This window comes from Diadema antillarum, unplaced genomic scaffold (genome assembly GCF_040938485.1).
Source record: "Diadema antillarum isolate AM-2024a unplaced genomic scaffold, OU_Dant_1.0 seq00000437_RagTag, whole genome shotgun sequence".
In the NCBI taxonomy this organism is placed as follows: domain Eukaryota; kingdom Metazoa; phylum Echinodermata; class Echinoidea; order Diadematoida; family Diadematidae; genus Diadema; species Diadema antillarum.
The window spans coordinates 1,047,110-1,065,000 of record NW_027271414.1 but is presented as its reverse complement, the minus strand read 5'-3'; the positions used below and the strand labels follow the sequence as shown (position 1 = coordinate 1,065,000).

Sequence of the window (17,891 nt, the reverse complement as noted above, 5' to 3'; positions counted from 1 at the left end):
TCTAATCCAGTCCATCCAACTGTCTCAACTCTCGCCTCTCTCCCGACTTGAGAAGTCGGACCTTGCCAGTATCAGTTTCTTGATCCCCGACTAGTTTGCAGCGGATAAAGTTTGACTTAAGGGGGGATTTGCGGCACGCGAAACTCAATCACAGCGATGGCGGATTCTCTCTCGCTCTGTATTACAGCTAGCTGCATCATCCTCCATAGCCTTGGTGACGACTGTCGTGTGTAGACGGTTACAAGGAAAAAGGATTTGCGTACGATTCTCGAACGTGTGTCTGTGTATGCCCAGTATTTTTTTTTTTTCAGTACGAAATATAGTCAGCATTGTGTGCCATGCTCTGTGTCTGTAAAGGTTGAAGCGCTCTATATGTATGTCTCACAAAACCTCTCCATTGATTCGCTAAATTTCTGTACAACATTTTTGACATTTTGAACGAAGTGCTCAAATTTTTATACAGCAAACTTCTCTCTTTTTTTGCGTGGCCATGAGACATGACAATATTTCTTGAATTTCGTCTAATTTTACTCGAGTGCGTGATTTGTCTCTCAAATCGGCTCGATATTGATATTTCATATCAGATGTCTTTATGACTGTATCACCGTGAATCGAATAGGGTAGCCTGTATTCATACTTGGATGTTCTTTCTCATTTTTTATCCCTTCCAACTGGCTTAAGGTGCAATGAACCTCAGATCCAACATGCTGGATTCCCACGATGCCTCGCCAATTTAAAGTTACATACTTTGTCGTCCTTTCTCTCCCCCCCCCCTTCTCTCTCTCTCTCTCTCTCTCTCTCTCACACATACACACACACACACACACACACACACACGCACAAACACACACCCACACACACGCACACGCACACATACACACCCACACCCACAGCCACACCTACACCAACACCTACACCTACACTGAATGGACCAAATTAGCGCCAAATCTTTGTTATCAATCGAAAAGTGATAATTTAATAATCTCTTGTGTCAAAGGCACATTCGTCATCGTAATGCAATAGGAATGGGGTGCATAAAGTGACATTACAGCACTGTACATTCGTTTATCGTCTGTGGTACCTGCTATTATAGCTTACACTGTCGTTTATAAATCTTGAGAACGCTGGATGACATTAAGGTTTCATGTAGAAATCTGCAATATTTGATAGCACCGTAACTTACGTTTCATTTGAGAGACTCATCCTCAAACGAATTTTGATAGCCATATACAAGTGCCTGAGGTTCATTGAAAACGGAACATAACGAGCACGCATCGTAATGTGCATTGTGTGCGGGTAATGATATACTTGACTTCATTCGCGGGGCTATGAAAAGTGTGTGTTTGCATTCCTACTCATTAATTTATCGCCACCTCATAGATGTTGTGTCCAGACCTTTGTAAGAATTCATCAGCATAATTATGGTCCATGATCTTGCCTCAGAATCATTTATCCCTTGTCTTTCCCAATAATCGCAGAGTTGATGCGTAGATCCGGTGGAAGACGTAATGGAAGTCCATAAAGATAAAACGGGGAGTGAAGTTTGATATGCACCCCTGTGATTCATATTACCCTTAACCTCAACATTCGCATGTTTTGAGAAAACATGATAGTTGCTGTTACACTGCTATCAACTATTCAGTTGGTGTATAGTACGTAGCTGTGCCAAGAAAGACGGACGCACGTCTGTCGCTGCAGTCTACGTTCGGCTAAATTATCCCCAGCGGTCGACGTTTTGACAAAACCGTCTGGTATTTTGCTCGTAATTGTGTAATGACTTTTAAGGCGCACACCTGCCGCGCGCGAGCTGCCCTCAGTGCGCACACTTGCCCCTGTCGCATCCACTTACGAACATAGTAGTTCTCTATATCTACAAATCCTCTACGCGATATCATCGTCAAATACATCTTCTGCGAATATTTACTTCTCCAGTTTTCCTTTCCCGCCTGCTCTGCAAGGTTGTGTCAATACATTTTTGTCAGCGGTCTAACATTTGTTTTTTTCACACCTGTTTTGTTATCCCTCTTCAGATCCGAGCTTGAGCCGTGACGATATAAAGAGGTAAGTCTCCAAAAATTCTTTTTATTCTGTAAAAGTTTCTTTTTAAAAAAATGTTTCGTCCTCGGAAAGAAACGATACTGTTAAACATACATACGTGATGGGATTAAGGTTTTATCCAGGGACACCGCACTGACGTTAGCAAGATATTTCCATACATCATGAACAAATTTGCGAGGGTGCTTCTGCGTGCGCAGATTGAAAGCATATTTGCATTTTTTTTGACGCCTATCTTATTTCCGAAGGAAGAAGCGGCTAAAATGTCAAATTGGCTGGGAATGTTATGAAAGCCACCCATAATCTGCCAGCGTTTTCATTTTGTTTGTTTTGTTAGTGTTGTTTATTGTCTTCCTTTAAACCAAACATCTATTGTCCGTTTTGGATGTGGTATGTACATGATGGTTCACTAAAAAAATAACGTTCTGACTTCTGTGCGATGCCGCTATGTGTCTTCATGAGCAAGAATAAGTCATCTGCTAAGAATAGTTTGGAGGACATAGTATGAGCAGATGGGGAATACATGGAAGGGACTACCACCACCTGCCCTGATTCCATAACAAAACTAAAACAAAAAACGAAACAAGCCAACAAACATGTAAAACTTCAGCTGTAAAGAGCAACATCCACAGCACGTTCAAATGGACCTGTTTACTAACTTCAATGTTCAAATTCATGGATGTTTGATCTTCGGTCCACACGTAGTAACGAGGTATTTTATCAACCTGTGGGCCTACCTCTAAACGCTTGTCAGCAGTTGGAATCCAGTTTGCATACATTAGTTGTTGATACGTTGGGCAAACCTAGGATCAGGAAAACTTTCAGGTTGCCAAGGAGAATCATTGTATGAAAGACAGTAAAATCAGGGGCGGATCTAGCTTGTTATAAAGGGGGGGGGGGGGGAGGGTGTGGGAGGGGGCGTGTCCTCCCTCCCACAGTAGGGAGAATTTTTGAAAATCTGTGTGTGAAAATGACGTTTTCTTGCATCTAAAAAATAAATACATAAATAGAAAAAAAATAAAATTACAAGTTAAAGTAAAAGATAAGATTTTAAGAAAAAATGGTCCCCGGATTTTTTTTTTTTTTTTTTGGGGGGGGGGGGGGGGGTTGCAACCCCCCCCCCCCCCTCTAGATCCGCTTCTGAAAATGTGAATATGTTAGTAAACTGGTCTATTGGCTTCGTGCAGATTGAGTGACAAAGCAAACATAACTTAGGTTATGTCAAAATTAGCCCAGAGTAAAATTTACCGGAGAACTCTGGATTATTTCCAGACTTTGCATTTTAACATCTATGAATTGGTTATGATATACGGGTAGGCCTACAGAGTTACATGATTAATAGTGATTTGGACAAGGAGTTAGAATGATTTCAAAATTCAAAACAGATCACAATGATTGAGGATGATGACATAGCAGCTTCACAGAAGAATGCAGGATTGGGTGCTTGTATATGGAAACAGAACCAAAGGAGAAAGCGTGCATAAATTTACACAGATAAAGTGTTAAGCAGGTGGTATTGTAATGGATTACATGGAATATGCGAGTCTCCTATGTCATCATCCGTGTTCAGTGTTATAGGTCTATATATATATATATATATATATATATATATATATATATATATATATATATTATCTATTTCTTTTTTTTTTGAGGGGCGAGGGTTCAGGGTATTGGTTTATCTGTTCAAGGACCAATATAATTTCCACAAATCTATACGTGGCCGTATCGATTCATGTACTATACATTATGTGTTTGTCTGGAATTTCCCTTTAACAGATGTCACTATTTTCTCGCGACGTATAGCAACCACATGTCCCCATAATATTGGAGGAGTTGAGGGAGTCACAACTTTACCAGTCTGCTGTTGACCTGCAGCTAGAGCCCACTAAATCCCCCCCCCCCCACACCCTTGGTCATGATATCAAAAAGAAAAGCTTGAATTCTTCGCATCAAATATGTCAAATGAATGTAGTTTCGTGATAACGTTTGCACGATAACTTTTAGGAGTGATAAGATATCAGTTGTAAGTGACTGCTTATCGACCAAAACATGACTTTTGATATTTCTGTGTTCATGCTATTTTTGAAGATTTGTAAAGTGATAACATCTTTGCCGCTGAGGTGCATATCATGTGTTTGCGACTAATATCACTTTTGATGAAACCATGCGAAGCTCTGAAATTAGTCCCTACATAATAGCTTTCTCGTTTTTTTTAATGATTTTGAGTAAACTTCTACAATTCTTCTTGTCTGATTTTTCTCTCAGTTTATTTAAGTCTAACTTGAACAGGATGTGCAACTGTACTTTAACCCATTGAGGACGAGCTAATTTTCCTATAACACACATTTCCCATAGACACCTGCCCGAGTATACTTGGGACTAGTCGTCAGTGGGTTAAGGGAGTGGTGTGTATGACGTAAAAAAATGCAGTGAAATTTCTTTGACAATGAGACTTCCGGTAATCATGTCTAAATATGAAGTTGAAACAGAAAGGAGGTTTTTTTTGGTTTGTTTGTTTGTTGTTGTTGTTGTTGTTTTTTTTTTTTTAATTCGTCACAAGTTATATTTCCTTGACTCTCACTCGGCTGTTACAATATACGTACCTGACTTATTTGATCGAATCAGCAATATTTACACGAATTACGAAGAAGGCAGATGCCATGTTTCGTGCCTCCGGGCAACTCGTGCAAATTTTTCTCTTTTTTTTCATTTCATTTGTTCCTTTTTTTGTGTGTTTTCTTTAAAGAATTAAGATCCACTTGGGATATTATGTTCTTATAAATTTCGAGTTTTGCTGTATGGACGGCACATATGACAGACACGCAGACTGGAGTTTCCGCTCTTTATCATTATCATGATGATGCAAGTATGAGTAGATAAATGAGCAGGTTATTTCATTGAAATTTGTGCATCCGCTCACTGACGTGGGCAGATGACTGTAATGAAGTTTTGCATAATATATAGTAGAAGACTAGCGCTTCAATGTAGCTTGTTCTAGTTTAGCTACATGGGGATAGCAGGAAGGCGGAAGAAGGATAGATTATTTGCAATACAAAGGGTACCATTCTGTTGTCAGTGTTACAACGTAAAAACAATAAAGACAAATTTGCATTTACAGTTGATCAGGAAGGACGCTGATAAGTGTAGGAAACTGTGTTGAAAAGATACTGTAATTATATCAGATATACAAGTGCATTTTGTGGGTGTGATTAACGAATGTTCGATAATGTTGAGGAAGAATTACGCCATAACGATTTTATCCAATGTCATTCGATATGTTAATGGGACTCGAGTTCGCACAGGAAATTACGGAATACGCATGTCCCGTACATTTTCTTTTTGGTTAGAAATCCCTTCCCCACCCCCATCCTTTAAAAAAGAAAAGAAAACCAGAAAGTTCCAATCAACTGTGACAAAAACAGCAGACCTGTCGTTACGTGTTACCTCTCGTTACGAAGATCAAGGAGGTATGATGCCTCCTTGCGAAGATGAAACGCAAGTCAATAACGAAAGTAAATTAATCTTATCAATTGCTCGTGCTGTGAAAATGAAGCTGTGACATTTACACCTGTCCAGTGGCGGTTGGTTGACCAGGGAGGGGCATGTAGTTGGCAAGATCTATCATCTGTTCATCATGTAGTCCTATAAGTAGATACCCAGAGCAGGACTTATCTCTCGATCCAAGTCCGATATTTCGTCTCGCGTCATACCGCTGCTGCTAATCCGTAGTTGCTTTCTCAACTCCAGCAGTTATCGCGAAGCTCCCCGCGAAATAGCGTGTCGATCTCGGAATGTTAGGGTTATGTTTGTTTCGATGACTAATCGCGAGCAGTGGCTCACTTATAAAATTTGCATAAGTAATTGTGTTATTTTTGTCCAACATAACCGCGACTTTTTTTTTTGTAAAGATCTTTCCCTTCATAAACTGGGGAACCTGTCGCCTCCCTGTAGAACTGTTCACCACCGCATCAACCTCACGGAGACACCTGTGTACATACAACCTTTAAAATTTGCAGTGACTAATGCATGTTTAGTGAGCAGGTCTCGAAAAGTGGTGTACCTAAAAGAATTAGGGGGAAGTCCGAGTGCAGATAACATTATTCGTTGCTGGGATTCTAAAGGCTTGTTGCTCTCAATAGCTGTGCTTTAACAGAATATACTAGCGTTAAAGGAATGGCATCGTTTTTGCTGAGATGGGGCTTCAATTTTCCAAATTTTTGTGAGATAATGAGAAGCCTCGTTTGGCATATGGAAGAGCATTCAGCAATGTAATTCTACGCGGACTTCAAAGTTTATTTGATGAAAATTGGTTTTGAAATTGCTGAGATATCAAAAAACAAAGGGGTTCTAATAAAAGATGGGACCCTTATTTTATTAAGATTACTTTGCTTTACTTTGTTTTTGGATATCTCATCCATTCCAAAGCCGATTATCATCAAATAAACTTTAAAGTCGTCTTAGAATAATGTATGCCCTTCAATTTTTCATAATAGGTTTCTAATGATCACACAGAAAGTTAAAATCTGAATTCCCCATCTCACCCAAAACTATGCGATCCCTTAATTACCACTCTTGCATACACATACCTTGAGTAGAAGATCATCGGTCTTATTTCATGTCATCACATTTGAATTCAATATGGCATCGGTCAGATACCATTAATTTTAGTGGGAATCATTCCTGCCATCTTTTGCATTTTAGGGAGATGAAAGTGTCTTGAAGAAAAAAAAATCATATGTAGACCTACAACGCTCTTCCGAAATCGCTCCGAGATTTACCGAATATTTTAACACTCGCATGCTTTACTGTATCTCAATATATTAATTCCTTTGATGTATTTCATTAGTCAGAAATATAGAGACATATCGCCTCTAAATCCCTAGTAAGATTTAACCCCCCCCCCCCCCCGGGCCGGGGGTGGGGGGGGGGGGGTGGGGGAGGGGAATGAGAGAAGAGAAGAACGAGAAATAGAGAGAGAGGGGGGGGGGCACTGACTTAGATTTGTTTTGAATGCCTGATACATTGCTCATTCCCATACATCCACGGTCACGAGAAACACCATCAAATGAACTGAAAAGTCGTTCATTTTTTTTTAATTAAACGAAAGTATTTTGGACATTTACAAATCGACAAACCTTCCCATGCAAAGTGTAAGTCACAAAGCGGTGGACAAAGAAACATTTGTCATTTTCAAATGTACATGAGCAGGTGCAATCTTACAAAACATTTGTTCAGAGGATGACAATTGATTAAAAAAAAAGAAATCAGCCATAGCACTTTGTCACCTTTTGTTATGTTTTTAGAAGATCCAAACAGATGGTGGTATCTGTCAAACTGACATGTGCCTCGGTGACTCACTCCGGATCGGCGGCATTTCTCGTGGGGACAAAAGATGATCAAAAAAGATAAACGACAAAATTGCGGTTTCACCATAAGTTTGCTTGCCTTAAACAGAGAACATAATACATGTACATATGACGCGAAAGCTTTTCTTTGTTGTTGTTTTGCTTTGTTGTGCTTTGTTTTGTTTTGTTTTGTTTGTTTTATTTTGTTTGTTTTATTTTGTTTGGTTTGTTTTGTTTCGTTTTATTTTTTGTGTTTTTTTTTCTTGGGGGGGGGGGGGGTCACACACGCTGTCAGGGAATGTAACTTTCAGAAAGTGCAGTTCAAATTGCAATGATACAGAGACAAGATAATTTTGTGACAGCTTGCCTTGCAAAGTGCATTATTGTTTTTTTAATCATTTATGGATTCCCCCTTGTCGAAAGAATTCCCCTCCTTAGGTTTTTGTGATTTTTTTGTTTGTTTTTTTGTGAGAATGAAAGTCAAGTAATATGGAATAAGGTTGTGTGGAGTTACCTCCATGCTTCTTCAGTCGTGGTTATTGGGGAAAAAATCCACATAGAACTGTCTTACAAACTACAATCGTACCACGTGACTGGCATTAGGAGCGTTTTTTGGATTTTTTCCACCATAATTGCAGAGAGATTTATCATTAGATTTCACCTTTTGCAGTGTGTATGATATGCACATTTCACGAAGCTTTCTTTAGGCCTATATGAATGTAGCCTACAGTTGAGGATAATGATTGGATGAGGTAGGCCTACACTTCTTCAGCCTCGCGACGTGATCCACTCGAGGGAAAATATAATGTATAGGACAATACCAGAAAATGAAGATAAACACAAGTATCAACGGGATGTCCTGCCGACCAGTGTCATAACTTAAACAGGTGTTTCGTTTTCTACAGTATCTCATGCATCCCGTGTAGAATCAAACCATGAGAGGAATCACTATTTATTGAAGACCTGTCCACCAGACCAGGTAGATTTAGAAGAAGACGCAGATGACGAGAGAGATCGCTTTTCATCGTCGCACGTCAAACAGGGATTTAAAGCCCGTCAAGGATTCTAAACAAAAGCTCCTCGGGCTTCCATCATATCACTACTAGGGTTTCTGGAATTTTTTGCCAACCTGACGGTTTAAAGACCTTTCACAGTTATCTGCACAATCACCAGAAGTAGAAACAAAAATCCACAGGTTCTGTCTGCTTCGTTTGTCGTATTTTGAGACAGATTATCAATGGTCGCCATGTATAGCTCTTATAAAGATTAGGCTGACTGTGGAAAATTGCTCCGAATCCCACATTAGTTTTGCATTGTCATGTAATGCTTACATGGTTATTTCCATGTATTTTTAAAGCAAACAAAGTTAGCGTTAATTTCAAATTTCGCAATGAAGGCAAATATTGTTTTCAGGATGTTTTTGTTTTTGTCCTTATTGCTTATGTTTTTGTCCTTATTGCTTATATTTGAACGTTTTAGCTTTTCATTGGTTCACACAAGAAGTCCATGATCCATGGGCATTTGTATTACATTCCGGAATTGAAAAAGGAAAAACAAAAACAAAACAAAACAAATACTGCACTATTCCACTAACAAATATCTGTTGGGATTCCTGAAAGACCGGAATATTTAGTCCTCATTGCGTGACATGGGCTTTAAATTCAGATACCAGCAGGGGGGAAAAAGTATCTCGGGACGTCAACGTAATGCATACTCTCACATTCAACAAAAGAATTCCTTCGCCACAAAGGGAGAAGGTATAACTGTGTTAGTCTTGTTACTATTCTTGGTGTGTATTTAAGGACAATACCAGTCGATTCGACTCAAGTAATGTGTATGAGGGATAAGGAATGCAGTGTGTAATACTGGCTTCTAATAACGCTCCTCAACCTGCAATGTCCAGCAAATTGGTGCCTATTATACATCCATTTAGATTCTAAATTATCAATACATAGACCCAAATAGTGTATTGTTTTCGTTGTCGAAATCCGGAGGATTAATCAAATTCCAGACAAGCCATTAAGAGAAATTATCATGCAAAATGATATGATAGTTTTTCAAGGGCATCTCAAAAATGAATGCAAAATTGAGTCACATGAATTTTTATTGGCTTCTCTTGGGTATATTAAAGTAGTTTTGGGTTTATTGCTGAATCTGGGAGTCGCATATTTGATCTGGCTTGCGGTTTACGTTGCTAGTGACCTTTTTTGTGATCAACCGTGGATGAAGCTCGTATGTGCTGTAGGAAAAAAGCCCCCAGTCGTATAGAGGATTCTGTTGAATACAAGCATGTAGAAATGCCACGGTTCAAGTTTGTGAGGGGAAATATAGAGAAAGAAATCAGGCAGAAAGCATTAGACTGTCTCGTTTACGTCCCATTTTACGGTGGCTTGTGTTTTATGTCATACCGTGTCTGTGTTGTTATTATTCTTATTGTCGTGAGTGTATTATTGATAATAATAATGACAGTGAAGTAATAATTGTAATTATTATATCAATGATAATGATGAATTATTATTATTATTATTATTATTATTATTATTATTATCATTATTATTATTATTATTATTATTATTGTTATTATTATTATTATTATTATTATCATCATTATCATTATCATTATTACAACTACTATTACTACTATTACTACTACTACTACTACTACTACTACTACTACTACTACTACTACTACATCTACTACTACTATTATTACCATAATGATAATGATAATGATCATAACGATAATGGCAATGATCATAATTTTATTACTATTGTTATCATCATCGTCATCACCACCTCCACCACCACTACCATCATCCTCATCATCATCATTATTAATATAACTGCTGCTACCTCATTTAATACTACCACTACTACCTGAACTACTGTTACTAATATCATTATAGTTCTCATCCTGACGCTCCTCAATCTCATTATTAGCTTCATCATTTCGGTCTTCATAGTACCTGTATCCTCATTAGTATACCACGAGAACAAGGTAGAGAAGACTTGTGAGGAGCAGTGACTTAAGTGTCATTTCTTGATGTCACCTCCCCCTCTGTCCACCCCCCCCCCCCCACTCTCTCTTACCGTTTCATCTTCTCTAGTCTTTCATCTTCCTACCTATTCCTCCTTTTCTTTGCTTTTCTTCTCTTTTATTAAAGGAGAACTATTAAAGGAGAACCCAAACATAGACGTGATAAAAACACGAGCTGATTTATGCGTTGCCTTCACACGTCAAGGTGGATGGCGACCTCCATGGGTCAAAGTTACCTATGGCCCCACGTCCTGATCGAGAACGTCGTGCCATTAATCTCAATTTCAAAACTCGACAATGATGTTGATCAAAATAATGTAAATACGTGCGTGGTACACATAAGAAGGATTTCTTCAAGGCACATTTTTTTTTTTTTTTTTGGGGGGGGGGGTCGTCTGAATATCTTACGCTTCGCTTCAGAATGGCATTTGATATCAAATAGTTGTAATGATATCCCATTCTTCAGGAGAAATTGCCAAACCCTTTCCGTATGTTGAACATGGTATTCACGTGAAGGAATGTTATCACTGCCCTACTAATGGAATGGTGGAGTTGTCGTGGTCATAAGGACTTCACAACTAAAGATTTTTGACGTACTAAGGCTCCATCCCATTCCACATATTAAAAGCATGGATCTTCAAATAAGCAAGAGGATATGGCTGTGATTATCTCTCACTCCACGTGTTTATTTGATTGTTTTCATGTTAAAATCTTTCTTTCTAGGTACTAGCATACAATCGATCATTTTGTTTCTATTTTCTACTTATCTTTCTGTCATCTATTTATCTGTTTGTCTACCTATATGCAACCTGTATCTTGTCCATCTATCTATCTCTCTTTCCCTATCCATCCATCTATCTAGCTATCTATCTATCTATCTATCTGTCTATCTATCTTTCTATCTATCTATCTCTCTGTCTATCTATCTATCTATCTATCTATCTGTCTATCTATCTTTCTATCTATCTATCTATCTATCTATCTATCTATCTATCTCTCTTTCTCTCTCTGTCTATCTATCTATCTATCTATCTATCTACTTATCTACATGTATCTATCTATTCATGAATCTTTCTATCTCTCCGTCAATATTTATGCCTATCTGTCTGTATGCTTTATCTCTCTACTTATCATACTCTCCAGTTTTGAATATACACTGTATGTCTCTTCCTCCGCCTGCCTGCATGTCTGTCTAGCTATCTATCTCTCCATCCATCTCAAGATATATGATTCCTACCGAAATGTCACGGTATAATACTCATGGCAGTGCGGTAATATATTGCATAACATCGAGGAATATCTGAATGACAGACTGTGTTTTAAATTGAGCCACGAGCTCTTCGCTTTATGTCGTCGACGGCAAATCCAATGTTGAGCAATATGAAGTGAGCTTATTTGCAGATACACCGGGGCCAAATTTCATTAATCCCAAGCTACCTCTCTCCCTCTACCCCCCCCCCCTCCCCCACCCCCCCCCCCCCCACATCTCCCTGCCTCCAATGAATGCATTGACCAGTCGCTGAGCTGGAAATGCCATACCACTGTAGCGAGATACAAACACATTTGTCATCTTACTCGAGAACCTGAACCCTCTCTACGGGTCGTCTCCCGCAAATTTCTAATGTTTGTTCCCCTCACAGTTAGACACGCGCTATACGATGTAGCACAACCCATCGTATATTCGTCAACATACGTACCTCGTGATAATAAGCGTGGCCCGTCACCACGACACACTGATAAATCCATCAGTTTTCTGATTTTGATATCATCAAGTTTTCCAAACTCGTAACATTCCAGTGACATATTCATACGCCTTATTTACCCCATTTTATTTCCAAGACCTTTATGCCACAGAAACTTTGACGAATCGGGCCACAAAATTAATATGGTTTTCAGAAAATTGCCTTTGAAATGAAGATACAGTCACTAATGAAGGAGATTGGGCACGGAAATGCTGCAGGTAATTATATTAGATTTTAAAACAAAATGTATTATGCTCTATAAATCCTCCAAACTAGCATACTGAGCCCTCGGTAGCCTTTGACGTTCTTTCAAGAATAGTGACAGTCATAGGAAAAAATAAAAAATAAAGAGAACGAGAGATAGCAAAGGTACAACTCTGGTTCGTCATGTATGTTTCCTTTTTCTTATGCTTTTTCATACTTTCTTTTCTTGCGTCTTATGACTTTTCTATGTTCAGGTTGTCAGCTAGTTTAGCACGTAGTTCTCTCTGTCGGTCAGTGCGGAGTTACGTTATGGATGGAAGCAAATCAGATGTTTTGCAAACTTGCCATTACAGCTGTTGCGGCTGAATAGAGTATAGAACATCTTTTGCCTGCACCCATGGAGCTACAACACACTGAAGTTGTGTAACTTGATTAGCACCCAAGTCAAGTAATTAATGACAGGCCTTGAGGGAAACTGCATCTTTCCTAATTTAATTGATATGTTTTTAACGAGCGATGCAGTGAAGACGTAATACTTGTTGAGAGTTTAGGGTATGGATGGGGGTGAGATGAGATATGGAGAAGGGAAACACCTGAAGTGGACATAGAGAGGACGCTGGGTGACCATGGAGGTATTAAACATTAACTCCATGATGTGACTGACCCCATAAAGAGGGAAGCATGTTACCCCCATTCCATTAGCCCCGCCCATGTCTCATGGCCCACCTGTAAAACTGGCCCCTCTAATGGGGAGGGAGGACGCTAGAGATGCGTTCCTCCACCTGTTCATCTTTGCGCTAGGTGTCAACACGACGTGGTTGAGTCGTCTAGACCCTGTGTCGGATTTGAAGGTGCGTGTAGCGGGCGATTTTTCAGCTGATCGACTTGCCCAACCGTTTCTGGGTTACAGCCAGGTCTCATGCTGTCTTTTAAGAGGAAAGAGAGAACAAGAAACAACAAGCAAACTCCCGCATGGAAGGAGAGTGTGTTGTTTTGGACGAAAAGCTTATTCTTAATTGGATAATGTGGTGTGTGATAGATTTATGATTTTGAACGGGTAGACAGTTTCTTTTAGCTTCGTGGAATATCACCCGCCGAGCAATTAAAAAAAAAAGAGAGGCTGATGTATTTGTCAGTGCATATATTTGAAAATGTACTTTAGGCTGTGCCTGTCTTTCAGTAATGGCGGAAAACCCTTAAATTTCTTAATGCGATCAGATTAAGGAACAGAAGCAAAACTGGAGGATTTGGAGACAACTTTGTTCGAGACGGAACGGGATTAAATTCGGTCCGACACTATGAGTGCTTAGGTCTGCGACGTAGTCGATATCGATGAGAGGAGAGAATAAAATCGTAAGGCGGTAACCTTCTCGACAGAAGGGAGATGACATTGAGCAAAACCAGACTCATCAATTTGATCTGATAGCATCTCGTCCTAGGAACGTCGGTGTTTTTCTCACTTTTTTTTTCTCAACAGTGTATCAACCTACCTTTCTGCAAGTATAACTTCCCTGGGGTTCTTTTAAATTCATTTTTGGTTGGGATTCATGGGATTTTGATTTTTTTTTGTCGTAACCTTGAATTTTCAACGAAATCAGTTTTGTTATACTAAAAAAAAGTACTGACTCAAAGACAAGCTCACACGATTCGCGTAAAACTGTCGAATTCATCAAGAGATGTATAGTTTCCACTTCTACATACTCGTTTCGAGAAACTGTCAGAAGGTGAAACTTTTTTTAATACCTCTCCTGTTTTGTTTGGGTCATGTCATGTGCATTTGCGAGTCCCCGGAATTTTTCTCATTATTTTGTCTCGATTTTAGGAGTAATAGGACCAACCATGTCGGCTCATTTTGTGCCAATTTACTCGAATCCCCTCGTTGATGTCGTTTTTGGTGTATTTCTTAAGTTTGAGTGACCTTGGTTGGTGAACATGAGTGAGTGTGACCGATGGTTCTATCTCGCTCTTTTTTCTCACATTTTAATGTCTTTTTGTCACTTATCTTTTCTTGCTCGACTTCTAGTACTCAGTATATTCCTGTGCCCCTCTCACGTCAGTTCTGGTAATGATTGTAACATTGAATACTTTTGCTGAATTTTCTTTTTTTTTCCCCTTATCCCATTACACATCCTTCATCACTTTCAAATTCTAAAGTTTCTCCCCACTTTTCGACGCTGTCGCCTTGCAACTTCCTTCTCCACATTGCGTGTGATCGCATTCCTCTGTGTGACTGAACCCATCAGTGTTTTCTTTGTTATGCATTTGAACATAGTTAAATGGTCTTTCTCGCATATTTTCGGACCATTTCACAGCATGAGTCATAAGAGATTATTGTGCTCGTGTTCACACAACATTCTTTCGGCGTTTAATTTGTCCGTTGCATGTGCGGTTGTCAGGGATACAGTTGTGATAGATACAGGACAATGTAAGCCACTTGTAGTCCTATCCATGATGTGTGTCACATAATCGTCTCTCTCATTGGATTCGTCACATCTTTATTTTGTTTTGGTTATTTTGCTGGTTTCTATCATTTTTTGGCTACATTGACGTTCTCCGATGAAAATGTAGTTTTCTCATTAGTTCGCTTGCATCTCCCTGTTTTATTTCGTTTTTTGTTTTGTTTTGTGTATTGTTTTTGGCAATCACCAGTGAAACATATTTCATGATATATATTTGTCTCCTCTGTACCTCTCTTTATATATTTATACATAATATCTCTCTCTCTGTGTCAATCAGTCCCACAATTAACCCCTTCCTCGTTTAGTGTGTCCATATGTCTTTGTTGCGGCCATACACCTGTCTGAGTGATTGTGAGCGTACTTTTTACATAAAACAGCTGAAGGGCCTACATGTTTTTGATGTCTGTCCAAACCTGTTCGTTGGAGCTACAACCCCAATTTAGTAGCTTCATGTTTTACCTCTTCTGTCCTTATATAGGAATATACAGTCCGCTCCCCGTTTTAACGAACACGGTTATAACGAAACTGTCGTTACAACCAGGGAGGTGAGAGACTCCCTGTTACAACGAAGTAAAAATTCAGGTCCTAAGATTATTGTCAGTATATCTTTGTTATGGTTATATTGTTTGACTGCTGTTAAATTTCGATATATAAACGAAAGAAAACTGCCAGCTCCGAGGACTTCGCTGAAACGAGAGTCGCCTGCAAAATTGTCATACTAGTACCCCTCATTTCCTTCTCTCTGGGTGTCTGAAGAGCCCTCTCCTCCCCTCCTGCATCCCAGCCGCCCCATTTCTCTCTCTATCTCTCCCCCTCCCTCATTACTTCCTGTTTGTTTTCATGTCTAGATACTTTTCTCCATGTATCTGCTATTTAGAATACTTCTATGTCTGTGTTTCTATCATGTCCTACTTATACCTCTTCTCTGTATCCTTCCCAAATCTCATTCTATCCCCCCCCCCCTCTCTCTCCCTCTTTCTCCACCGTCTTGATGACCTGAATCGGGTCACGACAGTGCCTCGGGGAGTCGAGCGTAAAATGACTTCAGGAACAGTTGACCTCCCAAATTTTGAAGTCTAGCATGCTCGTTGAGGTGTTATCAGAACCGCCGCTCGATGGCAGTGTAACAAATACATGCGTGTCTGGACTGAGGAGTTAAAAAAAAAAAGAAGGGGAAAAAAAACCGTGTAGGAAAATAGATCGTTACTTGTGAAATGTGTATAGATTGACAGCCAAAGACTTCAGCATGAGTTGATTCGAAGAGAGATAGGTGTAAGTTTGATTGAAACTCGCAGTGAGCGACAGTATAAAGCGAAGTGCTCGTAAACAGAGAAGTAGAGATGTGTATTATACCGGGGGTAATTATGATGGGCATTGCGATTGCTTTCTGTACGTAGATAAGACGTATCACTGCTGCAAATATTGATAAAGCTTTTCAAAGTTGTCATTTTGACCGGAATTTCGGATGGTTTCAAGGTTTCCATAACCTGTGATGACCTCAAACTCAACTAATGGGTGAATATGCCCTGAACTGCTCATGTTCATGATGTATGGAAACTTCGATCAGACGTTTTATCAAGCATTGTGGTACTGATACCTGACGAGATCTGCAGTTTTACATTGCAACATAACGTGATAAGTTTTGCTGCCCCTTTTCTGCTTATAGTATGAGATTAGTATGAGATTAGGATTACAGTAATCCTAGTCAGCACTTTTTTTTGTATTGTTTAGCTGAAAATGTAGGGTCCTATAAGTTTAGTCCCTTGTTTGTACATATTGAAGTTTCTAAATTTGACAAATCAAGGGTTGTTGGTGTTTTTTTTAATTCCATTTTCGTGGTTCGATGCTCAATGATTCCAGGACATCAAAATGGTAACGAATACCCCCCCCCCTCCCAAAAAAAAAAAGAATCAAAAGAGACGTTTGTTTTGATTTTACGCTGCCTCAGACTTATCCGTAATGGTGTGTTGAATGACGCAGGTGGATTTTGCAGTGCGTTATTCGTTACCTTGCATTCACGTACGGCTTTAGACTTTAAATCTCATTAAAACTTTGTTCCCCTTTTTTCCCCATTCACAGCCCCTCTCCAGAGAGCAAAGAACCGAAGACAAACGGCACGAGCCGGAAGTTCTGGCACTTCGGCTCCAGCAAAAATAAGGATCAACGAGACAAATCGGCAACGCCAGTCAAGTCCCCCACCTCACCTCCCGTTACAACTAACAGCAAACAATCACTGTTCGGTTTGTCGTTCGATCGGAAAACATCGTTCCGCGGAGCTACAGACGATCGCTCTCCGGCCTCGCCCGCTGCGTCACCCGGCCAAACAACAGCGCAGAAGTCCGCTGTAGACAAATTAAAAGAACGGGCAGAGGCGTTTACTCAGGAGTACGAAAAGAGAAAGGGCGAACGCCAGTCTCTCGCGGACCGAGAACCTCGCAGGGCCAGCATTTCGTTATACTTGGATCGCTACAGCAGAAGTGCTTCAGCTGACAGGAGTAGTAGCTTCAGTATCAGTAGCTCGTCGGGAAGGCGGTCGAGTACTGCCTCAAGCACTGACGAGTCCGACTTCGAGCCTCGACCGCGGCCGCGTTTGGCGACATACGCAACCATGATTCGGTCAACGCAGAGCATCGGTTCGCTCGCCGCCAAGTTCGAGCAGAACAAGGCAAACGGTTCGCCGGCCAAGTCCGTCACTTCGCCATCGCCTCGAAAGGATCTGAAGTACAATGCCAATCTGGATGCTAAAAAGGCGTTATTCAGCAACGCAGCAAATGGAAGCACGAGTGCGTCATCGACAAAGAGTAAGGCGAAGGATCCCGTGCCGCTGATATCACGATCGTCTGTCCTGCAAACGCCGTCGACGTCGTCGTTGCGATCGAAATTCGAGTCGCCGTCGAAGGAGAAAGAAACGGCTGCAGCGCCGTTCACTCGCTCGACGCAGGTGCGTCAGTCGACTGGTAAGTTTTCCTACCTCGACAAAATCGACTCGAAGGAGAAGGAAGTGTCGCCGTCGACTTCGTCGTTCAGCAGAGCGTCGCCTGTAAGA

General features: G+C 40.2%; 1 protein-coding gene across 1 annotated transcript in view; it reads left to right on the top strand.

Moving 5' to 3' along the window:
• The window catches only part of LOC139732579 (uncharacterized), a 179,261-nt gene that overhangs the window by 161,315 nt on the left and 55 nt on the right, over positions 1-17,891 (top strand). The window contains exons 9-10 of the mRNA XM_071643432.1: positions 2,031-2,061; positions 16,925-17,885. Of these exons, the coding sequence (XP_071499533.1) occupies positions 2,031-2,061; positions 16,925-17,885 (992 nt within the window). The remainder of the gene's footprint in view (positions 1-2,030; positions 2,062-16,924; positions 17,886-17,891) is intronic.